This window comes from Gymnogyps californianus, chromosome 7 (genome assembly GCF_018139145.2).
Source record: "Gymnogyps californianus isolate 813 chromosome 7, ASM1813914v2, whole genome shotgun sequence".
NCBI lineage: Eukaryota > Metazoa > Chordata > Aves > Accipitriformes > Cathartidae > Gymnogyps > Gymnogyps californianus.
Window position 1 is genome coordinate 22,372,239 of NC_059477.1, and position 27,540 is coordinate 22,399,778.

The 27,540-nt window shown below is 40.4% G+C and overlaps 1 protein-coding gene across 3 annotated transcripts in view; it reads left to right on the plus strand.

Moving 5' to 3' along the window:
• ABCB11 (ATP binding cassette subfamily B member 11) overlaps nucleotides 1-27,540 on the plus strand; it is a 46,571-nt gene that overhangs the window by 274 nt on the left and 18,757 nt on the right. Inside the window, exons 2-16 of one of the 3 annotated variants that reach the window (XM_050899618.1) lie at nucleotides 4,847-4,868; nucleotides 6,298-6,345; nucleotides 6,441-6,489; nucleotides 8,433-8,674; nucleotides 11,675-11,762; nucleotides 12,704-12,837; nucleotides 14,696-14,867; nucleotides 16,652-16,776; nucleotides 17,535-17,709; nucleotides 20,874-20,987; nucleotides 23,002-23,112; nucleotides 24,051-24,176; nucleotides 24,969-25,172; nucleotides 26,436-26,606; nucleotides 26,983-27,184. In XM_050899618.1, coding sequence (XP_050755575.1) covers nucleotides 4,847-4,868; nucleotides 6,298-6,345; nucleotides 6,441-6,489; nucleotides 8,433-8,674; nucleotides 11,675-11,762; nucleotides 12,704-12,837; nucleotides 14,696-14,867; nucleotides 16,652-16,776; nucleotides 17,535-17,709; nucleotides 20,874-20,987; nucleotides 23,002-23,112; nucleotides 24,051-24,176; nucleotides 24,969-25,172; nucleotides 26,436-26,606; nucleotides 26,983-27,184 — 1,983 coding nt within the window. Of the gene's footprint in view, nucleotides 1-3,612; nucleotides 3,643-4,846; nucleotides 4,869-6,297; nucleotides 6,346-6,440; nucleotides 6,490-8,432; nucleotides 8,675-11,674; nucleotides 11,763-12,703; nucleotides 12,838-14,695; nucleotides 14,868-16,651; nucleotides 16,777-17,534; nucleotides 17,710-20,873; nucleotides 20,988-23,001; nucleotides 23,113-24,050; nucleotides 24,177-24,968; nucleotides 25,173-26,435; nucleotides 26,607-26,982; nucleotides 27,196-27,540 lie in introns of all 3 variants that reach the window. The other 2 variants (XM_050899620.1, XM_050899619.1) reach the window with 2 other exon arrangements.

Genomic DNA, 27,540 nt, shown 5'->3' on the forward strand with positions numbered 1-27,540 from the left:
CTACTCATGGACAATCTTTACTTATCAGCCTACAAGTTCACAGTATCTACCTAGGTTTTTATACTCAGCACCTTGGTGTACAAGTAAAAGGCCCTTACTGGGGGGGAAAAAAGTTCTGTCTTCCATAGTTTCTAAAGCTGCTTTCAACAAACACATATATTTGTAGTCATATTAGGCAGAATTCTTATGAGCTATTGCTGTGTGAAGATCTGCATTCCTTCTCCTCATCAGAGCTTTTCCTCTTTTCTTCGATTTTTCCTTTGCAATGTGCACTTTTCCATTTTGCCGATCCAAATGCAGCAAGAGTCAAGGAGAAACATGAAGAGAGACTGCTAAGTATTTTGAGTTCTGTTTATAAGACTTGAGAAAAGCCGACAGAGAGGGGCGTTAAATATTTTATACTGAATGTAAGGTACAAAGAAAAGCAAAACAGTAGCACATAATGGAAGATAAATTGCAATACAAGTGCAATGTACATGCTCCTCACATAGAGTAAAAAGGGTTCACAAAAGGATTCCAGCACTCAGATATCACCAGATTCCCTAAGCATGCATACATTTTGTATTTTCAAATTCCCTGACAGCTGTGGCCTAATCCTGGAAGTGTTTAAGCTTTTGTTAAAAACATTCTCCTAGGACCCAATGAAATGCTTCAGACCATGCATGAAATAGCCTGTGTTCTAAACACGGGCCTTATTGGGATTTACAAATGTGGCATTCACTCCCAATTTCACCTGCTTCATCACAAAAATATGTGCTCTCGGGTCACCTCTGAACAAAACACAGCTTGAGGAGGAGAGATGCTTTTTTATCTTGGGTTCTCTTTTTCTTTTAGTTCATCAGATGTATCGTTAGAAGAATCAAGCTGGATAATGGTAAAGACTATGAAGTTTTATTTAACTTGAAATACTTTATGACAGATTACCTCCAGAAAACTGGAGACTCATGTTGAAAGACAGTCCCTCTCTCTTGGAACTATTTTTCACCAACAAAAAGAAATCAAAGCAAACCGTACTAGACTGACTTACAATGAATTTTTTTCCCCTGAATAGACAACAGCTCAGGTTTAAGGCAGCCCAGCCTCAGCCTCTTTCGTTCCATGGGAACCATACATCTACCTTTTGTTAAAACTTGCGGCATGCAGCAAAATTCTTCACATAACCATGTATATAATGAAATTTCAGACAATAATCAAACTTTTTCAAGACCTTATGACTGATTTTTAGTAAAAGAGCCCTCTTCAAGCCTCTCTCCCTGCAATATAGCAGCAAGTGTCCCAGCTACAACTTGATCTGTGGTGTCTGTTGTTATTTTAAAAACTTAGTAGTTGCTGATTGATTCTAAGTCCGTATTTCAAATCTAGTATCACTCATTGTTTGGGTTTGGGATTTCCTTCCAATCTTTATCTGTAATAGGATGTCTCATAGGACTGACGGCATAACAGTAGAGTCTGAACACATTTGGAGTATTCACTCTGAGCTTTGAATAAGCCTTGATTGTGGTTATCTTTGTAGAGATTGACTGATATCTGCAAACATAAAAGCAGCTGTTCCATTAGGAGACAGTACATGTGCTTTTTTTGCTCTGACATTAGAAACTGAGCAAGAGCTTCATGTGCAGAAGGTGTTATGTTCCCACCTTCTGTCTCTCTGTGTTAGGCAGATAATTCCTTGGGTTTTAACCATTCTCATAAAATCTCTTTCACTTTGCTGGGGTTATTCTCCTAGACTAGATAATCTCCTATTCAATAGATTCAAAGGTCTGTTTTTGTTAGGAACTTCAAATCTATTGTTACAGCTGGTAAGAAGATAGTGTGGGAAATTATTCTCCAAATAGCTTGAATATATTCTTAAAATCAAAGCTGGCATGCTAGATTCTGCAGCTGATTTTAAAGTTTGCAACACAGCAGCAGCAACTTCAGCTCCATGACTGTGAAAGAAACCAGTGTGAATGTTTTCTGAAAGTCTGCTCTCTCCCCAGCATATTGCTACCCCAGCACACTGCTCTGCATCCTGCTGGAATGAGCAGCCATCTGCATGCTGAAGCAGTACAGATCTCCCCACTCCCCTCCCCTGCTGTGTTTTGTTTTGTTTTAAAAACTTCTCACTTAGGCTGCTAACTAAAGGCAGTTTAAATGCATGGGGCATTGTGGGCTCTAATATTGGGGGGGGGGAGGAATGATGAGAAAAAGGAGTGAATAGGTTAAGGGGATATGTCCTTCTACTTCTGGGACAGAAAACTGTTCGTCTCTTCTTAGAGAAGAGTTCGTCCACTTACTTAGAACTCCCAGATTGCCCAGATTTGTCTAGCTGGTTTGGGGGGTTGTTTTTTGTCTGCTAGTTTGTTTTACGTACTTGTCGCTTTTACTTGTTATGGGGTTTTGGCAAAAGACTTTCTATTGGGACCAAAGCTACTCCTCTTCTCACAGTTGGGGTTTTTTTGGCCTATCAAGTGAGTTTGCCTCTGGTTTCTCAGTTTCCTTGGAAATGCACTGTGTTTTCTGCTTAATGTAGTGAGCAATTTGTTGAACTGCTAGAGCACCTTTCCCAAAGCAAACATCATTGCTTTAAAACCTTACTGGCATTCTGCTGATTGAGCTCATCTCCAGTGAGGTCTGTTTCAATAACCATCTTTTGTACATATTAGTAAGAATTAGCCCTCTCTGGATCAACCCTTGAACACCACACCTCTAGGTGTAGTTAAGAGCCAGCTTTAGTTGGAAGCCTTTTGAGTACAACTTTTCATCACTTGAATCAAGTATCAGATTTCCTCAGGCTTAACTTTTACTGTGTTCTCACAATACCAGTGAAAACTCAAATTCTTGGCAATGTTCTTCAGCTTTTCCTTGATTCTGTGCTTTTTTCAAATTGTAAAATTTCTTTCTTAAATGCCTTAATTCCTCTTTCAAAATCTTTTGAGCATCCAAAGATTACTACAGCTTTTTTCTTTAAGGTTAATAAATTCTTTCATCTTACCTGCATTTTTTTCTTTTCTATAAAAATCATGTTCTGTCCTCTTTTTCTACTTTTTCAATTGTAGCATTGTGAACTGTTACTCATCTGTTTCTTTCTTTCAAATTAATCATACCTAACATCATTCCAAATTCTCCTCCTGCTTAAATACTTCTGGCCCGCAACAGCTGGCCTGCAGTTCCTCGCACTCTTGAATAGCATTGATATACTTGTTTCCCTCTTCAAGTTCATAGATTAAGATTTCTTCACCTTTGAAGAATGCTTATTTTGCTTTCTAAATTTATATGACTCAGAAAGCTATTTCACCAGACCCTTCTGTTCCTCCCATTTTCCTCTCAGTAGCCAATTCCTTCATTTCTTCCAAAATACTTTGCATTACCAGCCTGCAGAGGAAGCTTTCTCTAACCTTAACTTATCCGATAAACCCTGGAGAATCTTCTAGGGATGGTTTCAAACCACTACAGCTGTTACCAGCTGCCAAACTTCAAAAAACTGCAAACAGATGTTTCTTTTTCCTTCACAACCTGCAATTCTTTGTAATAATAGTTTTACAAATTAAAATCTTCCTGGAAGATGTCTGGGATTCTTGGGATACACATATGTCGTTATTGAAAGAATCTTTTCTTTTTACCATCCCCAAGTAACAAACAGAGCAGAATAAAACCAATAGAGTCATTGTTAGCTAAAGCCAAATAAAGTTGTCTTATTAACCCCAGAAAGGAGATGTAATCAGCTGTTCCTGCAGTCCCAAACTCAGACTGCTTCCATCTAACATTGTTGCCTTGGGAAATGCAAAACCCTGGAGATAGTGGAAAAGCCTTCTTCCCTTGGGTAGGAAAATGATGGAGGCAAAATTTATGGTTGCAGTGACTTCTTTGCACCCTCTGTGAATTGTGATGCAAAGTTCCTCCTCTGTGTTTGCTCTGGGAGACAGGCGTGTGCATGCTCAGTGTTGTGTCACTAGACGTGAAGAAAGGAAGGCACTCCTTGAAAAGCATACCATGATTCTGAAACTGATGCTGAGCTGCCAAGTGCATTGTAAATGAGCAAGGTGCATATGCCCAGTGCCCTTAGATTATCCAAACTGTGCTGTATACATAAAACTAGCTCTTTATTCATTGTCATCTCAAGTGATGTACAGCAAATATTTTCTACATCAGCCCTTATGATGACACTTCTTTGGGGCCCCTGCCAACACAAGCTGTGCTTTAGGTATGATGTCTTTAACAACATCTCTTGAAAGGGAGCTAAATCCAGATCTGTTCTGGGGATTAAGAAGTTGCCCTACAGCATAATTATATCTTGTAGTATAATTCCATTTCTCGAAGCTATGGTTCCTTAGAGAGTATCCCAAGAATAGACATCAGTTGACAAGTTCATCTTAGCCTCCAGGGGCATAGCTGCCCCTCTTCCACAGGATTTGCAGTCTTTAAGTTGTTGGAAGGCAAGAGTAAGAGCTACTGGTCCTCCTTTCAAGGAGCATGCATGGACTGCGACTAGTATTCCTCAATGAGACAGTGTCCAAGAGAACTAGTTGAATACTAGCAAACAGTTTGCAATGAAAATGAGTTGACTTTTGGCAAATGTCCTGAATAATGTATTTAGTGAAAACCATTTTGTCATCTGGGGGATTGAAAACTTGAGACTACTTCTTCAAGAGAAAGCAGGCATAAATTGATATAACCTTACCAAGGAATTTTTGGACACATGTCAGTTCGTGTCTCTGGCTAGATGTATCAGTGGGAATAAGATGCTTATACCTCAGGAATGATCAGGTCCTATGGGGTTCTAGGGTTTATGTTTCACATGTCTACAGAAGATTATGTACTTTAACAATAATTATTAACCAGACCGTGCATTTATTTTCCCTAACAGGTAACAGCTTCAAGAAATCAGAGTAAGTCATGTACACAAACGGAACAATCAATATTTCTAGGAACATTCAAAGAAGTTAATGTTATTGGATCAAACTGATGCATTTATAGAATATATGGTATTTAATGAAAAGCTGCTCTCTAGGAGTTGAACTGCCTTATTTGATACAACTGACACAGGTAGACCAAAACAGTCCTAGAAACCTTTGAAAACATAGAGTGATGGCAGAAAATATGGTCTTTCTTCTGAAAATGTTTTTGATATTCAAATTTATCTTTCTTCAGTGCTTTTAGTTTGAGAAATAAGTTTTTCAAGAATCTTAATCAATCTTGATTAATTTCTCTTAAAGCTTAACTGAGACTTTAAAATAAAAGGAATTAGCTCACTTCATTTGAGCTCAGATACTAAGATTTAAACATAGAATTCTAGATAGTTAAAAGCTGAAATGATTTAGAGACCTTGACCTTCAGCTATAATCTGAGATTTGAATGGAGTTAAGAGCCTCCCTCTTCCTAGATCTTCGGACAACTCTGTAGCAGACTGGACACCCATTGGTGCTGTAATTTGTGCCAGCTCTTTCTGACACAGTGTACACGGTCTGAGAACTACTCCTAGAATGAAGAAGCAAGAGCATCTCTTAATTTTTGTCTTTGTCAGGTTGTCCATCTCACAGAACACCAGCCCAGTATTCAAGGTCTACCATGGTCCTCGCACATACCTTGAAACCCAGGTTCTGTTGGGCTTTCACATCTAACACACATATGGTCCTACCTACTACACATATGAAGCTTCCTTCAGGCTTTCTAGGCTCTGGTTTCTGAAAACTGTTCATGACAAATACAGCTTGAATTCATTTGTTTCATTAAAAAAAAAAAAATCCAAATTGAAAATCCCTACTCATTAATCACTTAATGTACACAGCTGATGATTACTTGCTATAGTATGGATCTCATCCATAATGGTGCAACTAGTCCTTTAGATTTTAACTGATCATACAGAATAGTAACACATAATGTGCACACTGAAAAAAACCTTTATGGTAGGGTGAGAGATTCTACTGCCACTATGGACATATGAACATACAGGCAATATAAGAGGGAATGGGAACAGGACCTTTCTCCATCTTAAAGAAAGGACTAGCCAGCAATTTGGATGGTAGGTTTTTCTCTAACTAACTGACCTCAAAGAACCCACAATCCACATTATAGCAACAGTGTTTTGAGGAGCTGCTTACGAAACAAAGCATAAACCTTCAGATCATTTTAACCTAACCTCCGTTCTAGTCCCTGTCTAAAATTTAAAAGAACCATCAAATCACTGATTCCAAAGAAATCTGAAAGAAACATCTTGTCTCTTAAAATTCTGGGCAAAATGTCTCAAATAAAATGTAATTTCAGAGAAGTAACCAAGAGAATAAAAGAATTAATGTAAAATCTTATCCTTTTTGCTAGGAATTTCTATACATATGAAGAACCTTTTATAGAGAAGAAAAGTGAAAAGTGAGTTAAGTTCAATTCTATGTACTATCTTTGCATATAGAACAAAATATGTACTAAAATACAAGTTTCTAATTTTATGTTTTCTGTTCTTGAAGGTCATCAGAAAAGAAAGAAAACAGTATTCGTGTTGGCTTCTTTCAGCTGGTAATGAAAGCAATGGCTATAAATATTTTATGTGTATTGTGCTGCAGAATAAGTGACAATAATCTACATGGTTGTTTTGGGGAATAGCTGTGACTAAGCCAAACTTTTAAGGATTAAACCATTTGGCATGAAATCCTGCCATTAAAGTCAATGGGTATTTAATAGAACCCTTTGTCATTTTGTCAGCTTGGTATCGATTATCGATATTTGTGTCATAATTGTCTATTAAACACATTATATTGAACCTACAGGTAGATATGGGGAAAAGAGTTAAGATGCACAGCAGGGATCTAGGTGACCTTGGTTCATTCTTATTTCTGCCAAAAATTTGCTGTATGATATTTGGCAGATAATTTAGCTCCCCTGTAATTTCTCCATGGATATTAGAAGATTTGGTAACTATAGAAACTTGGGAATGCACAATACTGTATGGTATGTCTAGCCTTTGATGGGTCTTGGAATCCCATCAAAGGTGTGCATCTACATTTTAAAATTAATGTAACAGAGAGATGTCCAAACCAGCAGCATGCAGCTAAGAGGTTTTATTACTTCTGTTTTGCATGTAGTCTAGGCAAGTAGCCTGTAACATGTCCAAACTAATATGGTCCTGACTGTAGTACTGGGCATGTGGCTTGTGCTCTACCTGTCTAAGTATCTCAGCTCTTAGTTGGGTGGAGAGAACAGTCTGTCCACACAGAGGGCTATGTCTGTCAAGCAGAGGGGTTTGAATTCTGTAGCCTGTTTTGCACAGATGTTTAACTCCTAAAGTGCAGTTGGTAAACACAGTATGTTTGCATCAGATGTGCTGAGAGATTAGATATCACATATCTGTGCATTTTCTGTGGTTTTTTTTTTTTTTAAATCAAGAGAATTCCTAGACTTCTTATGAGGAAGGTTTGCAAAACAGTGGTAGTGCTACAGTTTTCTTCTGACTTTTTTTGTAGAAAGACCTTTTATTTATTTCTCTTTTATGTTAACTGACTTGTTTTTCCCTTTATCTTGTCTCTGCCCTAATATCCCTTTTCCATATGTGCTCCAAAATCCCACCCTTTCTTCTCTTAGACACATTATAGCACCTACAGAACCTGGATAGGTTCTTCAGCAGGCTATTATTCCTCTTTACACTCCTATTTCAAAATATATAGCATTTGATACTGATATTCTATATGGACAGTTTGATCTATATATTTATGCATGACTTCAACCTGAGAATCAGACGTCACACAACCATGACAAAGGTAACTTAAGTCACTGTGTCTTAGCTGAGTCACCATCTGCATGTGTGCATGCTCTTGGCCCATGGCAAATGTAAGGTAATAGGACTTAGCTCAATCCTTTTTTTACTACATACTATGACTTATTTCTATGCATTTCTCCTAGGTTAAGAGCCAATGCACAATTGCCTGGCTCAGCCAACACGTTTTAGAATATTAACTATGAGAACTTGCTCTGAGATGTTTAGTTGGCTTTCTACCACAGCACCCCAGACTTTTGAGAAATTGGCTAACTCTATTCAGAGGCTCTGCATAATGCCCTAAGGCTTTTTCCTCCCCTCCCTCTCCCTCCATCCCCACAGGAAATCTGCAAAGCAGACTATATATATGAATTATAATTACTATTCTTAATCTTTTAGATAGTTTCTGGAATGATGATAATGTGGAATGATATTGAGCTATTAATGTTATATGATAATACATTCATTCACATGGTCAGATTCTGCTGTCAACTAAAAGGGAGCTCATAATAATTTATGAGGCTGTAATCACAGGTGCAATTAGATTAGATTGGAGAGAGAGATTTGTCTTCTTTCAGTATTGAAGACAATTCTGAAATTTAAAGAGAATGATTTTGTATCTGATCCACCTGACTAATGATTTATCAGTATACAACCAGCATGAAGACTGCCTCTCAGCAGAGACCATATTTTTTTCCTGTCTCTTTAGTTTCGATTTTCTTCATCTATGGAAATTTTAATGATGGCTGTTGGTAGTTTCTGTGCTATTGTTCATGGAGCAGCCCAGCCAGCTGTGTTGCTTGTGTTTGGTGCAATGGCAGACACATTTATTGAATATGACATTGAAATGCAAGAGCTTAAAGACCCAGGCAAGACATGTGTAAATAACACCATAATGTGGATTAATGGTACTATTCATCAGAATGAAAAGAATGCCACAATAAGATGTGGGTAAGTAGTAGATGTTTTTTTTTCCTTTGTTATTATGGCTTGTCAGAGAATGTATTTCTAGTGAAGGTCCAGTTCAGCCTTTAAACCTTACATTTTCTATCCATAAGGCAGAAAGGGGGCACGGTTCTTGTTACAGAGTCCTGTTTCTGAGCTGGAGATATTACCTGGAAGGAGAGAAGGTCAGCTTGGGTCTTGGTCTTTCAGCTATAGATGTCAGCAAGGATATTCATTGATGATGATTGTTCTGATAACAGATGTATCTGCTACACATCTGAGTTCATTAATCTGATTTCTCTGATGACACTGTAGGTAACAGTGACTTCTGGTCATTCTAGTTAGAACTAAGGTACCCATAGGTGCCTGCTGACTTCTGAGCAAGTTAGCTAAACTTTAGTCATTGAAGAGAAATGAGCGCTTCTAGGATGCAATTCATCTTAGCTTATGGGAGATGTCTAAGGCAGGTCAGATGAACTGCCCTATAGGAGTGCCTGTTTCTTTCCATTAACTATAATAAATGGAGTCTAGATTATTCATTCAGATACAGGTATCTGTCAAAGCCAAATTTGAACCTGTAACCTTTCCTAAGGCTTGTTTTGCAGTGCATAATTCCAAGAGTTTTCTAATCTCTGAGTGACATTTAATTAGATATTTAATTAGAATTAAAAGTTACTTGTCTAAAGGTCTCTGAAATTCAGAGCACATGTGAAGTGATTCACATTCCTAGATGTAGGTGACTGGGGCCAAATTATTTGCTCCAGGCTGTCCTAGCCAGCCCTCTGAGATGGGGCTGGCATATAGAATACAGGATTTGCTACAGACCTCTGTTCCTCTGAAGCAGCAACTACGCACCAGGCAGAATACATTCACAGATTCACAGAATCATAGAATCATAGAATCATAGAATGGTTTGGGTTGGAAGGGACCTTAAAGATCTTCTAGTTCCAACCCCCCTGCCATGGGCAGGGACACCTTCCACTAGACCAGGTTGCTCAAAGCCCCATCCAACCTGGCCTTGAACGCTTCCCAGGAGGGGGCATCCACAGCCTCTCTGGGCAACCTGTTCCAGTGCCTCACCACCCTCACAGTGAAGAACTTCTTCCTTACACCTAATGTAAATCTACCCTCTTTCAGTTTAAAGCCATTACTCCTTATCCTATCACTACATGCCTTTGTAAAAAGTCCCTCTCTGGCTTTCTTGTAGACCCCCTTTAGGTACGAGAAGGCTGCTATAAGCTCTCCCCAGAGCCTTCTCTTCTCCAGGCTGAACAACCCCAACTCTCTCAGCCTGTCTTCACAGGAGAGGTGCTCCAGCCCTCTGGTCATCTTCATGGCCCTCCTCTGGACTCGCTCCAACAGGTCCATGTGCTTCTTATGTTGGGGGCCCCAGAGCTGAACGCAATACTCCGGGTGGGGTCTCACGAGAGCAGAGCAGAGGGGGAGAATCACCTCCCTCGACCTGCTGGTCACGCTTCTTTTGATGCAGCCCAGGATACAGTTGGCTTTCTGGGCTGCAAGCGCACATTGCTGGGTCATGTTGAGCTTCTCATCAACCAACACCCCCAAGTCCTTCTCCTCAGGGCTGCTCTCAATCCGTTCTCCGCCCAGCCTGTATTTGTGCTTGGGATTGCTCCAACCCATGTGTAGGACCTTGCACTTGGCCTTGTTGAACTTCATGAGGTTCGCATGGGCCCACCTCTCAAGCCTGTCAAAGTCCCTCTGGATGGCATCCCTTCCCTCCAGCGTGTCAACTGCACCGCACAGCTTGGTGTCGTCGGCAAACTTGCTGAGGGCGCACTCAATCCCACTGTTCATGTTGCCGACAAAGACATTAAACAGTGCCGGTCCCAATACCGACCCCTGAGGAATGCCACTTGTCACTGGTCTCCACTTGAACATCAAGCTGTTGACTGCAACTCTTTGAGTGCAACCATCCAGCCAATTCCTTCCACCAAGTGGTCTGTCCATCAAATCCATGTCTCTCCAATTTAGAGACAAGGATGTTGTGCGGGGCAGTGTCAAATGCTTTGCACAAGTTCAGGTAGATGACATCACTTGCCTTCCCTTACCCACCAACGCTGTAACCCTGTCGTAGAAGGCGACCAAATTTGTCAGGCACAATTTGCCCTTACTGAAGCCATGTTGGCTGTCACCAATCACCTCCTTATTTTCCATGTGCCTTAGCATAGTTTCCAGGAGGATCTGCTCCATGATCTTAATTAAAGCATTAAAAATGGTACTGGTTATCTGTGTCAGGCACCTGAGTTGTTTCCATGATTGTTTTTTGCAAGAGATCAGGTCAGGTGCATAGTGTTCCCTTTCGGCTTAAAATTTCAGTGTACAAAATTCTGGGTAAATGGAATAAAATTTGCTGTCTGCAGGATGTTTTAAAAAAGTTGTCTAAAAGCATAACCAATAACAACCTGAAATGCCTATTTCAAAGTAATCTAAATGCAACAGCAGCAACTCAATGCCCTTCACTGATATTAGAAGTAATTTAATACTCCTACTTGAGCTAAAAGAAATGATCATTTCAGATTAGCAAGCTTATGGCACAAAGAAATACTTGAACTGACTTTAGCAGCCCTCATTTCTCCCCGTAAAACAGTATAAATCTGCGTGTTGTGAGTTGTTATAATGGCACAAAGCAAGCGCATTCAACGTCTAATGCAAACTTGTTGGGCAGCTCTTTCCTGAAACACCCTCTCACCTGTGCTGTTTCAGAACAAGCAGTTTGGTGGGGTTTCTCAGAGGCTGCAGGGCTGCTCCAGGACGACAGAGCATTTCCTGGTACCTGCCAGCGCCCTACCACTGTACAACAGGCAGAGCAAGCAAACCAGCCACTGCTAGCCATAGCCTCGGTATTGGGAAACAATGCCTCTGTTAGCAAAACAAGCTGACTTGCCAGCTGATGTGACTCTAACTTGAAGAAACACCAGATTAGAAATCTGTGAGAAACTTAAAACAGTACTACTAACTCTTTTTTGTTCTTCTTTTTTTCAGGCTGCTGGACATTGAACAAGAAATGACCAAGTTTGCAGGTTACTATGCAGGAATTGGTTGTGCCATACTTGTGTTAGGATACCTCCAAGTCAGTATTTTGTTCCCTATTTTGATTTCAAAGTTTAAATCACTAAATAATTAAGTTTATAATAATTGTGTTCCCTTTAACTGCTTAGTCAGCTGCCCATTTGAGCAGAGCAGATACTTTCAGTTCTCATTCTATTGGCTGAAACAGGTTAGCTCTGACAATCTGAGACCTCCTTGGATTTGTGCATGCATAACTTTGTACAAGGATAAGTTTTATCCAGTGAGATGAATGCATGCTGCTCCTTTCACACCACAAGAAATACTTGCTCAAGTGTGGTTACTATGGAATCCACATGCCCTTCCAAAATAACAGCTGAAGGGCATGCAGATTCCCAGTAGGCATCTCAACTGCGTTGAGCCCTGTGTTTCTATTATAGTGATATTACAGAGTAATACTATTGTAAAACCAGTGTTGGAGAAGAATCAAACCCTACATATTCTGTAGTAATGGTTCAATCCTTATGACTGACATGAGCCGCAAGGTTGTACGATTCCTGCATAATCTGCTAAAGGGTCCACTGCTTCTGAAGCTTTTTATAATCGCAAAAATCACTTGTCATTCTCCTTCCTGAAAACTATCCCAGACTTTTGCTGCGGTAGGATGGCTGCCATCCCTGTATTACTTACAGCTGTAGATGGAAAAATTTTTGTCCGTATGACATTCGTGTAACAGCACAAGTAATTTAACTTGCATGTCCTCTCAGCCTACCAGAACTGAGACAAATGCTTGATCCAGAGGCTTTATAAAATTGTTGGACTATTTAAAGATCAAAGGCATAAAACAACTATCATGTCTGTGTAGCTAGAATGTATTTTACCTGAATAGTAATTTTATCAGGAGCCAAATTGCCTTTCCCATTTTAGCCAAATGGCTTTTTCCCATTTGTTGGGAGTAGAAAGACTTTTTACTGCAATTTATCAGCTACATTATGCTCTTCCCAGATCTGCTTTTGGGTTATGGCTGCAGCTCGTCAGATACAGAAAATCAGGAAAGCTTATTTCAGGAAAGTAATGCGAATGGATATAGGCTGGTTTGACTGTACATCCGTAGGAGAACTGAACACCCGAATTTCTGAGTAAGTAATCTAGAAAAAACATATGCTACAGAGAACATTTTGCACTTCCTTCCAAACACAACTGAGTGCCAATAACTAGGCATTTGACAAACACCTTCTAATATAAAATCCAGCTATGTTCCTGGGAGCAGGGACCAGGCTGATTATCTCCCTCATCTTCGAACTAAGTGCCATAACTGTTAAGCCACAATTATTTCCCTTTTGTGCCTTGTCTGTCAGTACATGTGGGGTTTTTTTGTCGGGTTTTGGGGTGGGGTTTTTTTGCCAGCTTGTCCTATCCTTCCCTTCTCCTCCTGTGCCCAGTCCTTTCAGAGTGATCTATAATTTGGCTGCCAGTGCAAACTCCCCTGAGGCTGGAGATGTGGGTTTGAACCCTCTCTCACTTCCCAGAAAGGAAAATTACATTAGGGGCACACTTTGCTTTTGTTGGCTTTTAAAAGAAAAGAGTGAGCCTTGCTTAATCTTCTGCTAAAGAAGGTACAAGCACCTACCTTTAGAAAGGGACCCAAGGTAGACAGAGAAACCTTCTTATCCTGGGTAAACATTTAGCCCTGAGAAAAGCGGAGTATAAGGCTTGCTCCTTTTCTTTGTGGTTCCTGTTTACAGGCTGAAGGCAGCTGCAAGGTGAATATGCTGACTCTAGATGGCTCCCTGTTCTCAGTCGTGCCTGCATAATTGTAGTCACATTTGCAGAAGATTTTTCTGTAGTTGAAGGGGATTTTATCTGCCTTTACTCACTGCCCAGTGGTATCTATGACTTTCTGTGGTGTTCTTTTTATGAAGAATAAATGCCAAGTGTAAAAGTTGCTGTGAAGAATTTCTCTGGCAAAAAGTAGGAACGGAGCATGTATTTGTCTAATAAATAACACTTAGTTCCCTGGTTTTTCAAACAACATTGTCCTGTGCCTACAAAAAGCTTCCTGACTGCAAAAAACATTCTCCAGAAGAAATATAAACATGTTCTTCAACTTAACACTCTTAAATTTTTCAATAAAGGATTGTAATTTCACTTGATATATCAATGAGCTAACAACCTTGCACTTTAAATGTCAACGTCACTTGCTCCTCTTTATTCCAGGACTTCCCAGTTCTTCTGATCTCAGGGGTGAGGTAGTAGCCAGGAGTGGCAGACGTATAATGACTGCTTTGCTTTGACATTTTTTCTGTTTTGGCAATGCATACGAGAGAACAAATGAACTGTGCAGCTGCCTAGGGGTCAAATGATGTTAACTGCTGCACCACTGTCCCCCATGTGATAGAGCTGTCATGTTGTCCCACTGCCTCCAGTGATAAAGTGGCCCTCCTCGGTTTTCCCACTCTCCCTCTCATTTAGAGAACAAACTACCTGATAGGGTGGAGAGAGGAACTGGGAGGTGGTGGAAGGCGGAACTAGAAGAGAGTTACAGCCCTCCTCCCTTTTCCTGCCCCCTCAGCAAGCCAGTATGGTACGTTCTCGCTGCCCCACGATGGGAGGAATGCCATATCAGCTATACTGCTTTTCTATTATCAGATAGCTGCATCCACCTGGGATGCCTCTGCCCCCGCCTTCGAATCAGGTGGCGCACAGTAGTAAGAACCAGCTAGTGAATGAGTCTGCCGGAAGGATGACTTTTCCTTGGAAAAGACAGTATCTTCTCTGTAGTATTCATGCATAAAAGCCTTCTGCCATTGCAAAGGCACCAGGTTTTCTCACTGTAGCCCAGGGTCTTTGGAAGAGGTGATGGTGGAAAGAATAGGGGTGAGGAAGGGCCCTCTCCAAGGGAAAGCAACTAACCCAAATGTGGCCAAGACCTGCAAAAAACCCGAAAGATATGCTCACCAATCTTCTGTTGGTTTTTGTTGTTTTTTTTTTTTCCAGTGATGTTAACAAAATTAATGAGGCTATTGCTGACCAAGTAGCAATCTTTATCCAGCGCTTAACCACCTTTGTGTGTGGATTCCTACTGGGATTTGTCAGTGGCTGGAAATTGACCTTGGTTATCATTGCAGTCAGCCCTCTGCTTGGGGTTGGAGCGGCTGTCTATGGCTTGGTAAGTGAATTGTGAGAGGTTTGTGTTGAGGTATGATGAGCAGGAAAGGTCATGCCATAGAGCTGGGAGGATTGGTGGAAGAGAAGGCTATTACACCCCTTTAAAGTCACGAGAGGGAGATTATGGTCACAGCAGCACTGGGGGTGGGGGAGGGGGGAGGCGGGCTTTGTTCCCGCTTTGCTTATTCTGATTCCCAGAATAATATATCCTGCTTCTAAGACGGGAGTGTAAGCATACCTTCTATAGGGTCCTGTGGATGGATATTATGGTTGCTGAGATCAGAACCTGGCCTACACCTTCTCTCTATTACTACACATCTGGTTTAGATGGTTACTAGACACGGGGCTTGATTTCTGTAGGTAGGGGCTTTTAGAGACGATCAAGTTTCAGAGCTGTAAAATAGAAAACAACTGCTCAAACTTACCTCAGCCTGTCCCTGCTCCTGGCAGCTGCTGTGTCCTCTCCCAGTTGTTCTTGTTCTGCTCCTCCACCCACTCTCTATAAACTCCCTGTCACTGTGCAGAAGGACAGTGAAGAGGGAAACTGCAGGATCCTCTGCCCTCTCACCTCCTCTCCCACACCCAGCAGGGCTGGGCAGTTCCTGCTCCTCCTCTGCACTCTCTCACACTGCTCTTTGGTTGGGTTCATGCCTTTGGCTATCATCTCATTTCTTCCACGTCAGGAACAGTTTGCTATCATTTTGCTATCAAGCCTCTAATGTAACTCTGACTAATTTCTCGTCTTCCTGCTCTGCTTTAGCACCTTGTGCTGGCTGCAAGTAGATGACATGAATAATGACTCAGTGTGAAGTGGGAGAGTCCTGGCAGGCAATGAAATAAACCCCCAAATGCCTCTTTCCTTCATTTGCAATTTCTTTCTGAGCTCATTCCCCTTTATGTTTGTAATTTTCCCCCTTTCTATTCCTATTTCTCTGTCCCCATCTCTTTCCTTTCATATACCCACTGTTAAGTGTTTCCTCCTTACAAGCCTTTCCAGCCCAAGTATTTGTTTTTTACCATAAAGAAAACAGACTCAGGGTCAATCTAGCCTAATTTCCTGTCTCCAAAAGTGGCTAACAGATGCCTGGGGTAGGGTATTTGAAGAGACAAATAATGACACTTCACAATTTCTAGTGATATGCCATTCCCAAGCCAATGTGGTATCTTTGTGTAGAATTGTACATTTCACTACATTTGACTACATTTTCTTCCATCAATTTGAGCATTTTTTTGAGCCTAAGTCAGCTTTTGGCTTCCAGTGTGCTCTGGGCTGCTGTGTAGGGACCTGTTTGCTCTCAGCCCAAGAAACAAAGCACAGTGGTGGGCAACATCTGTTTCCATCCTCCCCCATCAGTACCACTACCTCTTCTTCCTGAAGCTGGGCTCTGCCACAGTGGCTAAAGGGCTGCTCTTGCAGCTTAAGCTCCCCCTTCCTCCCACCATGCACAAACCCTCAGTCTGCCGTCTGCTTAAGCCCCGTTAGCAGCAGAGAGAGAGGGAGGGAGGGAAAGCAGGTGGTGTCAGCTGGTCTTCCTAGCTATCTGGAGCAGAGCTGTTGGCCAAGGGGATAACTGTTCTACACAACGTATGCTACAGAGGTATATGCCCTAATACTAGAAGACAGCAGTCTTCCAGTGTGTAGCGTGCCTAATAAAAGCCTGCTCGGAGCGGAGGAGGTGACCTCATGTAGAGCAGACAGCGCAGTGTGACAGCCAGCACTGCTTACTGCTGTCCTTGTCTGCACCTACTGTTCAGGTGTAACCTGCACTTCTTATGCTTTTGTAGGCTGTGGCAAAACTAACAGGCCGAGAATTAAAGGCTTATGCAAAAGCTGGAGCTGTGGCTGATGAAGTGCTCTCATCCATCAGAACAGTGGCTGCTTTTGGTGGGGAGAAGAAAGAAGTTGAAAGGTTTGTTTGGACATATTGTAAGGTCTCTGATTTCTTTTTCCTGTAGCAACATAACGCTGTAATGCACTTCAAAGTCATGGCAATTAGTCTCTAAATTCTACAACAATGACCATCTGTTAGCTTTGAGAATTATATGCATGTATGTTACAGAAATTTAGGTTTCAAATAACATTACATATGCAAAACCAGTTTCAAAATTCAATCAGTGAAATAAAACATCAGCAATACTATCTTCACGTCATTCCCACTTGTAGGAACATACTGTCAAATTTTCCCCTAAACATTGTCTGATATATCACTTTTGCAGCACATCTGAAAACTCTGAGTACTTTCAAACTAAGTAAGAGAACTAGTTCCAGCAAGACATAATGATTTGATGAAGTTAAACTGCAAATTTCTCTTAAATTCGTTTAAAACATAACATGGCTGTAGGATGTGCTCTGAAGCGTTGGCCAAATTCTCAAATCCTGTGTCACTCTGCTAAAACCCCAAACCCCATGGCGAGGTATCTGCAGTGAGTGTGGCTTTTCTTGTGCTTATTACACTAGAACATACAAGGATTTCATGATCTGGGAGCATTGCTGGTTTCAGCAGTGGCCTCTCACTTCAGAGTGAGAGGTATCATCAACCTTATGTGGACCCTCTGTTAACTGTAGCACAGCCAGTCACTGAAGATGCCTCAATTTGTTGGTCTTTGCTCATTTTCAATTTTCTATCAAATTAATTTCATCCCCTTTTATTTTTCTGTCTTTCTACAGATATGATAAGAATCTGGTGTTTGCTCAGCACTGGGGAATTCGAAAAGGAATAATAATGGGATTATTCACTGGTTACATGTGGCTTATAATTTTCCTATGTTATGCATTAGCCTTTTGGTATGGCTCTAAACTTGTCCTTGAAGAAGAAGAGTATTCACCTGGCACTCTTCTGCAGGTACCCATTTTAGCTTGATGGAACTTTTCTGGACTGTTTCTTAAAACATTAATTCTGGAACACATATTTGTAGTGTTCTGGTATCTGGTGGCTCAGTGGTAACAAACACTATCTATGTCTTTTAAAGATCATTACTCGGTATATGTATGAAAGTATGACACAATTGGATAAGATATTAAAAAAAAAAATCCGTGTTTGTTTTAAAGATTTGAAATGCTGCCTACTGTGACCAGAATAATGCTTTCATTTGAGAGCCTGCTACACAATTGACAGAGGTCTGAAACTAGCTTTCCCATTTTGTGGGTCAGCATGTGGCTTCTGGGATACTGGCTTCTCTGAAGAACTTACTTTGTGATGAAAAACCCTATTGTGGGGTTTTCTAACCAAAGAAAGTTTTATCAAATCTAACCTCTCTCTCATGAACAGTTTCTGTTCCTTTGAATCACCATTTTCTGTTGCTAATTGCCCATCCAGCTCTATAGGTGACAAAGCACATGTAAACATATATGCTGATAAAAACACACATGGCTGTGGCTCCTGCAGTGTATACGAAAAACCATACTAACCTGCACGGCACTCATGCATCCACTTCAGCACAGTAGACGCTTTAGACACTGATGACCTAAATGCAATAAAACCAACATCTACCGACATTTTGGTTATTTGCTTTAAGCCAGGACTGCCCAAATGGCAGGCTTCAGTCCAGACCCAGAGTAAATTTTTCCTGGACCTTGGTATGTCTTGGGTGTTCTGATGAGACATCTATTTCTCCTCCTGCTCTGCCTGTTGCACACCGTGAGAGCTCCCAACCACCAGCAAGCATGCAGTGCAAAACTTCCTGGTAAATGGAGCTTGGTAAATTACTCTGAGAACATTGTAAAATCGAGTCATTCCATTCAAGGAGGATGTCCCTCACAGGAAATCATTTGCAACTGCTCTTGATACCAGTAGTTGATACAAGGTAGTGCTGTGAAACACAAAGTGAGTAATTTCCTTGCTTTGCACATGATAACTATAGTTCAGTGCTTCCAAATGACAAATGGCAAACAGTGGGGAGCTACCCTGTAGCTGAAAAATTGTAGCTGTCAATGGAGAGACTCTCCCTTATGCTCCCCTTCCTCTCTCAGTTTCCAGTCATCTTTCTTGTACTTCATGTTTTCTACCATACACTCCTAGTCTGGCAGGGGGAGGAGGGGAGGATTTGTAGATAAAAAACATTTACATATGCTTTTCCTGGTCTTTGAAAAACTGTCATGCACCAGCCGTACTGCATTGAGATACACTAAGCATTGCCTTCCCTTCTTCTTCCATCAGACGTACAGAACCTGCTCCCTCATGTTCATGATGGATTCTGACATGCATATAACCTACTTGCTTTGGGACTCGTTCACACAAGAAAATTAGTTTGTAGTAAAGCTGAGTATGAACTTATGGCATGATCTATACATCACAGTGTAGATGTTTGCAGTGCACAGTATGTGTACAGTAGATTCTTCCACTTTAGCCATGGGGGGGTTATTCTCAGTAAACAGCACTATGGTCCAAGGTAGAACTGAGTCCTGTGTACTTTCATTTCTTTCTCAACAGTAGTGTTTCCTTATGCACTTTGCCCTTTTATCCTGACTACTGTTTGTGTTGTATTCAAAAGGCTAGCTGAGTGCTTGATTGCTTCTTAGCAGAATTCTCAGGTATTGCCAAACTACAACAAAGGATGACATACCAGTTCTCCTAATGCTCGGGGTGAATGTTCAAACTATCAGCCACAACAAAGCGAAAAATGGACCAAAAGCCTACACCAAAGACATTATCCAAACATTTATAATCTGTTCTGCCAAACCACCTCTGTGACTGAAAAACTAAGGAGGAATAAAGCAGAGTAAATTCTAGGAAAAAAATGTTCATTCTGACAAGCACACCCTGGTATATTAGCACTGAGAAGAATAAGCTATACTTACAATACAATGCAGCTCACTCCTTGTTGCAAGAACTGACAATTAATGCATTTGCATGTGTGGTATATAAGTGGTAAATAAGCCTTTATCTTTTGATGTTCACCATCTTCCAGTGTCCTGTTCTTTGAAGCCCCTGTCTCTTATCAGAATTACCAACATTTTCAGCCTTAGATGGTTCCTGTCTACACTTAAGATCCTTGATAAAAACTCCTTCATAGGAAATGAAGCACTAGCAGTGCTTAGGAAATTTTGAGCAAATGCTTTTGGCATTTTGGTTGATGTGCTCCAGCTTCACTTGCTTCTGATCTGCAAGGCCAGGCTCCAAGGCTGAATTCTTGGAGTGAAGTGTCCTCTGATATTCGATACTCTGTCCAACTGCCTTTATCGTCTGTCAGTCCTTCCAGGAAGAGTGGATGCTGTGGCTCATTTTTCTCTCGTGTTGCCCTAGGCTTAGACCAAAAGGGGATCCTAGGGTTTTCAGAAGAGGGTCACTAGTGAGTAACTCTTCCCTTTGGTTCTTGGAGAAGGACTTGAAACAGTGAGCACGTTAGGTATGTGCTACCTGCAGAAACTGTCCACCTGCACTGGCAGAATAATCTCACCTCAAACAGTGGCTTGTCCAGTGTTGGTAGCAACTCCTACAGTTTGTTTCTGTGTGAGATGGAGAAAAAATATTCTCTGTAGCTGGTACCTGCTCCAGAAGGAAGTTTTGCGAGTATTGGACAAGACAGGAACTGCAATATACAAAGGTTGTAATACAGTGTTTTAAGCTTCTTTCCCTTTTTGAACTGTTGTATTCTCTCATCTGCTTACTGGTAAAAGACATCTCCAAAATAATCTACTTGCCACCTATGTTCAGTTCCAGCCCTTGTTTCAAGGCACAGGCACCCAGTCAAATTGAGGTGGCTTAAAAATACATCAGTGGCACCTCAGTAAATATCTGGGTGCACACGTTTTTAGGTCAGGGCAAATATGAGATAAGTTGATTTACTTCAGCCTGGAAGCAAAGTTGTGAAAGACAGTGAAAATCCTTTCTAAGATGCATTTGTTTGCTTTCTTGTGGGCTAATTATGCTCATATAGTGAATCATTGCAGCTCAGCTGATGCACAGGAAGTCATGAAGCCACTGTAGTTTGATTTGCCTGTCTAAGCTCTAAACTGTAATAAAAATCTGACGTCATATTTTGTTAATTCCTTTTTCCACTTCTTCAGGTTTTCTTTGGTGTTTTAGTAGGAGCTTTAAATCTTGGCCAGGCATCTCCCTGTCTGGAAGCCTTTGCCACTGGCCGTGGGGCTGCAGCAAACATTTTTGAGACAATAGATAAAGTAAGTACTGCATTTCTAAGCTGTGTCACTTTGTAGTGGAAAAATAATTAAACAAGCCTCAAGTGGTAGTAGTTTTATCTACTGTGTAAATGAGGAAAAATGAGTGCAATTAAAGAAAAATTGACTGTGCAATAGAAAGGTCTAGTGGCATGCACACGGGCTCAGAGAGAGTGTTGAACAGATTTCTTAAGTGGCCTGTTGCTGAATAATGAAGTTTTACCTCAGCTACTGCTGTTTCTTACTCCCATTTCTCCTTACGTACAATTACTGATCAGTGCTGGCCCATGGAAAGTGTACAGGCAGGCAGTAATAGTCACCCTGCAGCCAAACTTGCAGCAAGCATCTAGCTCCCAGCCTCCAGATGGCATCAAAAGATGTGGCTCTGTTGGCATTAATGGCAAAAGTGGCCTCTGTCACCTGTCCCAGAGCTACCCCGAGTTAAAATGGGACCAAATGTGCACAGGCACTGGTCACACAGCAGTCATAAATGTTAATCACAATATTATCTAGACAGATAAATATTTGAAATAAGGTTGTATGAGAAAGTCTGAGAGCCACTGGCATTTATTGATGAGGATTCCTTTCTACATCTCTATAAATTTAGGGGTTGGCAAAATACTGCTGATTTCTTAGCAGTACGTAGTGTCTCTGGTCATTGACAAGCTTTATTGTGCTAAAAGTTGTGTAAACACATTAAAATGCTGCTTGTCTTTTACCGAGCACATAAGGGTATATAAAGAAGGCTAGGGGGGCTGTGGTAATGCTAATGGACTTTTTAGTAACCCTTCAATGTTCTGTAATAATGATAACACATATGCCTTATAAATGCACTTCATAAGCTAAAGCTCTGAGATAAACTGAAAAAGAGATGAATAAGGGAAGTGGTTTTTAAAGAAAAATTTAAAAAACACAAAGAGTTGCAACAGTAAGAATTAATAAAAAAATTCAAGATAAGGCTGAGTCAGATAACCTTAGGGTAAAAAAAGCAAACTAAAGTGAGATATCATCTGTCTAGAGAAAGGGTGACAAAATTAGATCCATCTGCTTGCCGCATTTGTAGATTTGTGACTACACAGTAAAAGCACAGCTCTGCCCTGATACAGATTTTTTTCTGGCACTAAACTTATAGCCATGCTGAGGTTCCCATTTGCAGGATCAGTGAAAATTTTCTTCATAGCTTAGTATCTGAATTTAAGTAAGATATATTCGTAAAGAGGAACCAATGTTTTAGCTGTTCTTAACATCTTAGAACACACACATTTCTCATATTAAAATTTCCTTCATTCTGTTAGGCTACATAAAAAATCATGCATGTTTCAATTATCAAATATTGGTGTTGCTATAGTTTTAATTCGTTCTCTGTATTCCATGCTTCAAAAATCTATCCTTAGAAAGTTTTATTTCATTGGGATTCCTCAAATTTCTCTTAGTTCTCTGCTTATGTCTAGCAGTCCAGAATACCCAAGGACTTGCCAAAAGTATGTGAGACCGAAAGCACTTCATGGGAAAACTTCAAATCAGGAATCCAGCTCTTAGGACTGGGTGTGCAAGGATGGATGTTTTAAATGCAAAGTGGTGAAGCGTGCAGATTTTCAGCAATGAATTGGTTGTTCAGTGCTGTAGGAGAATGTTTATATGAGCGAAGTAGTGCCATTTTATTCCTGAGGAGCTGGCTAAATTAACTTAGTCAAAATGCCTCACTCACTCAGCTATTCTGTTCCAGCAGAAACTAGCTGAGTGGTTGACTGTGGTAATTGCAGTAAGCCTAAAATGAGAAGAGGGTGCATTCATCTTGCCTGTACTACCCACCAGTGACAACTCCCCCATCACTTTGGCCTTCAATTTCATGTCCCTTGGCTGCTAGCCCTGGGGCAGAGCCTGCTGCTGGCTCAGTGCAGCCAAGTGCTGTTCAAACAGAAGTGCCATGGCTTTGTATGGTATTGGGAATATTTATCTACTGCAGCAGTGTTGGCTGTTTAACAGCAAATAAATAACACAATAAATTCTATCCTAGAAGCCCACCATTGACTGCATGTCAGAAGATGGCTACAAGCTGGATAAAGTACGAGGTGAAATTGAATTTCATAATGTAACATTCCATTATCCCTCCAGACCAGATGTAAAGGTAATTATTCATCATCCATCCTGTGAACACAATTACTGCAAACAATCAAAATATCCTGGTTCTGTCAGCAATTTCTAGATTTTCAGTAGAGCTGATTTTCCAGAAGCCCAGACCCTCTGTTTAAAAGTAGACTAAATAATTCTTCTATTAAAGGGTTCTTCTACTTACCATTCTGCTTATTTTACCATTCTGACATATCCGTTGCCATATATATTCCTTGCTGCTGAACATAAACTCGTGATAATTTCAGACAAATTCACCTGCATACAGCTTCTCTTACAATCAATTATGCACTTGTATCAACATGTGCTAGAATAGGACACAAGTAATAAGCTGAATGGTGCAAGGGGATTTTATAAAACTTCCATTACCTTGGGGATGCGCCATGTGACCCGTTAAAATGCTAGGAAAAGGTACAGGAGCATTGGCTATATACCCCATTATTTCTCTACTACTGTGTTTGAATTGCCAAATTCTCCTTGGAAAAGCATATTATTGGACAAGTAAATGAGTGCTATTGCTTCTAAAGACAGAAGCATATGAAGTATTAGATTTTTCTACATAATTTCACTGTTACATTCTTAGTATTTATGCTTTAACAGGCATTCATAATACATGTACAGTGTTCTTTAAAGGAGATTTATTGCCAAGTTCTCCGATGGTATTAACTTGACTAGTTCTTAATGATGAACAACAGAAACAAACAAAGATCAAAATCTGCCTGCCTGTCATGGAAAACAGTGCTCTGCATTTATAAACTCTTCAAACAATGTAAAAATATTTGGTTTTCTTTTCCCTCTTTCTTCATAATATTTTTCTGAATTTTGTAAAATTGCTTTGAATCTCCATTTTAAGATGCAGAATATACCCACTTGGTTGTATGACCGTGAGAGAATTAGAATGGATAGATTCTGTTTCTTTTTTTTTTTTCTTTCCAGATTTTGGATAACCTTAATATGATTATTAAAGCAGGAGAGACAACAGCTTTTGTTGGAGCTAGTGGAGCTGGAAAAAGTACAACAATACAGCTCATCCAGCGTTTCTATGACCCCACTGATGGCATGGTGAGTGTACCAGCCTAGAATGTGTTTCTCTAACCTTAGGGACTTGAAAGAACGACATGGTTTCTTCTCCAAGGTGGGAAGGAAGATTCCTACCTTTCTTTTCTTTTTTTTTTTTTTTTTAAATGAGCAAAATATCCTCTTGTGCATTTCAGGGGAATGCTGAACAGTCTTATCAAAAATAATTATGCGAAGAGAAAAACTGTTAGGAGAAAATAAAAATTCAATGCTAAATCTGAGTGAGAACTATACCTATAGATATGATAATTCAGGAGTGACAAATCATTTTCCATTCTGGAAAACACAGTATTGAACATTTAATCATTATCCCATAATATGGCTTTAGTATATGCAATTACCATTTAGTAATGGATTGGCTAAGAATATGAATTACATCTATTAACAGTCTCATTCCATTTATGTGTTCCTAGTTGACACAAATCACATACATGGTGACCTGTATTTGAATGTATAAAAGACAAAGAATCAATTTATTGTAAACATATAATCATAATTTTGATTATTACTTTCGATCTGGTTTTATTTCTGAGACCAAGCAAAAAGAGGTATTGGGAAATGCAATCAAAGGGCACAACTCCTAGGCCCAAGAACTAGCATACTGCCACTGCATTGTATTCTTTTATGTATGAAAGGGTTTTTTTTACACTGGTCATAGAAACACAGCATCGCAGGCCCGTCATTTCCACTGTGTCTTTCTTTGTCTCTGAACTGGAGGGGATAATGTCCCTGACTTTTTTTCTTTTTTTTTGGCCATGTTTTAATTGGCTTCTGTAGATTACCCTGGATGGCCATGACATTCGTTCCTTTAATATCCAATGGCTACGCTCACAGATTGGTATTGTTGAACAAGAGCCAGTGCTGTTTGCCACCACAATTGCAGAGAACATTCGCTATGGTCGGGATGAGGCTACCATGGAAGACATAATCAAAGCAGCCAAACAGGCCAATGCTTACAATTTCATCATGGACTTGCCACAGGTATGCTGTGCCTTGCAAAATGTTTGGCAGAATTTGACGGAAAAATAGAGAATCCTTTTGTCCCTCCCCCCATGCAGCCATTTGTGCTCAGGTGGAAGGGCAGAAGATTAATATAGATAGTAGGCAGCAACCTTTCCTTTGATTAGAGTTAATTAGGTCTTACTATATATATGTCACCAAGTTAAAAAATACACCACAAAACAAGAAGAATTTGTTCCTCAGGAATCATATGCACAACATTCAATATCATGGTAATAATCATAGCATGATTTTAAAATATGTATTTTTCATGCTATGGAGACCTGTTTCTGCTCAGGCCAAAAGCAATTTAGAGCCCAGACTCTCACTAGCCAGCATATGCTTTTTGAGCAGTCTGTACTGATCCTCACAACCTCATCTCCTCGTACGAGCTCTGTAAGTTAGCTGGAGGTTCCCTCTTCCCTAGTTCCTTCCCCTATGATGACAGGGCTTTGATCAGTCCTATGGTATCCTCCTTACAAAGCCCATATTTGATAGTACTGGGCTGTTTACTTTTCTAGAATGTTATTTTGCCAAGTAGCTTCTCAAAGGGACATGTTACAACAGCGAACCTGATTGACAGGATTCAAGTACCATTAACTAATGTTAGTATGTACTTTTTATCCTCCATTTATGCATTTCCAGGCTTCCAGGAAACTATTCATAGAAAGACTGTGTAAAGGCCCCTGTTTATTTCCTGGAAATGGAGGAATAAACAAGATTTGGCTCTAGGTGAATATAATTATCCTGGCTCTCAAGAAGCTAGGCTTTATGTGTTTATTTAATTCTCTACCTGAACCCGATTCCACCAGAGTATGATGTCCCTGAATCACAGACACAGTGTTCATGAGTCACAGGCCATCCGCAGACAGCTCCAGCTCTGTGGAAAGTTTGCTGGTGAGTCATCTGATGGAGAGTGGGCCCGTGTTTCCTCTCCATTTCAGCTTTTGCTGATACAGTCATTTTGAGCCAAACCAGAACATTTCAGCTTTTTATCAGTACCTACTTTTGGCTTGGGGTTGGAATCCCAGTGCAGGCAAAATGATGTTGTTCATTATGAAGGAAGTTATTTCATCAGCTCTCCTTTGAATCTGGTGCACTAACAATGTTTTTGTCTTTCAAAGACAATAATTTTTTAAATCTACTCCCAGGACAAATCTGAGAGACATTTTACCAATGTCTTCACCAGGAGCTTAACAGACCTTTTTGTTACCTGTTTCATTTTTATTTTTTTCCTTCACACAGCAATTTGACACTCATGTTGGAGAGGGTGGAAGCCAGATGAGTGGAGGTCAAAAACAGAGGATAGCTATTGCTCGAGCTCTTGTGCGGAACCCGAAAATCCTGCTACTGGATATGGCTACATCAGCACTTGATAATGAAAGTGAAGCTACTGTCCAAAAAGCACTTCATAAGGTTTGCTATAGCATAGCATAAATCAGACTTAACAGGGCAGAAATTATTTTAAATGCACTCTGCAGAGGGTGCTGCTGAGTTGCCACAAAGCAGTGAGAAGCTCTTCTTAATAGCTGTTTCACATGCACAAGTAGAACCTTAGTATTATTGACAGAAAATAATTTTTTCTTACATTGGGACATTAACAGAAATCTATAGCTCCCTTTGCTCAGAAACAGATGCTCATCTATGGGCTATGGATGGAGTTCAAGTCAAAGTCAGCTGAAACCACTAGAAAGAATCCTGTTGATTTGACCAAACTTTAGATTACCTAGCCCTGGTTCCAAGCATTTCTCTTTGCTGTCCTTGGAATGGGGCTGTTGTTGTTCCCTGTCAGGCTCGCCTTGGCCGCACAGCAATCTCAATAGCTCACCGCCTGTCAGCCATCAAAGCTGCTGATGTCATTGTTGGGTTTGAGCACGGAAGGGCTGTGGAGAGAGGAACTCACGAGGAACTCTTGAAGAGGAAAGGGGTTTATTTCATGTTGGTGACCTTGCAAAGCAAAGGAGACACAGCACTTAATAGAGAAGCAACAGAAAGTAAGCATTTTGTTTTCTTTTATAAAATGATGTAAAATTCCACAGAATGCAGATTTTTTTTTTTAATGAGGGCTAATTCCTTCTTTTTTTTTCTTCCGCCTTCATGGCTGAATTTTAGCATTCATAGAAGTAATACATTGATAGCCCTGGCCAAAGTGTTTTTACTGCACATGCACTGAATGACCTTCCTAATGTAGATCTGCCCTGAAACATTAATCCTGACCTGCAATACCCATCATTTTATAGCTCCATTTAGTGCTGACAGTCCAGTTCTGCTGCATTTGAAATGCAAGCAAATTAGAGAGTATGCTGAAACCAACCTATTTGTTTTACTAGAGGCAGATTTGAATCAAAGC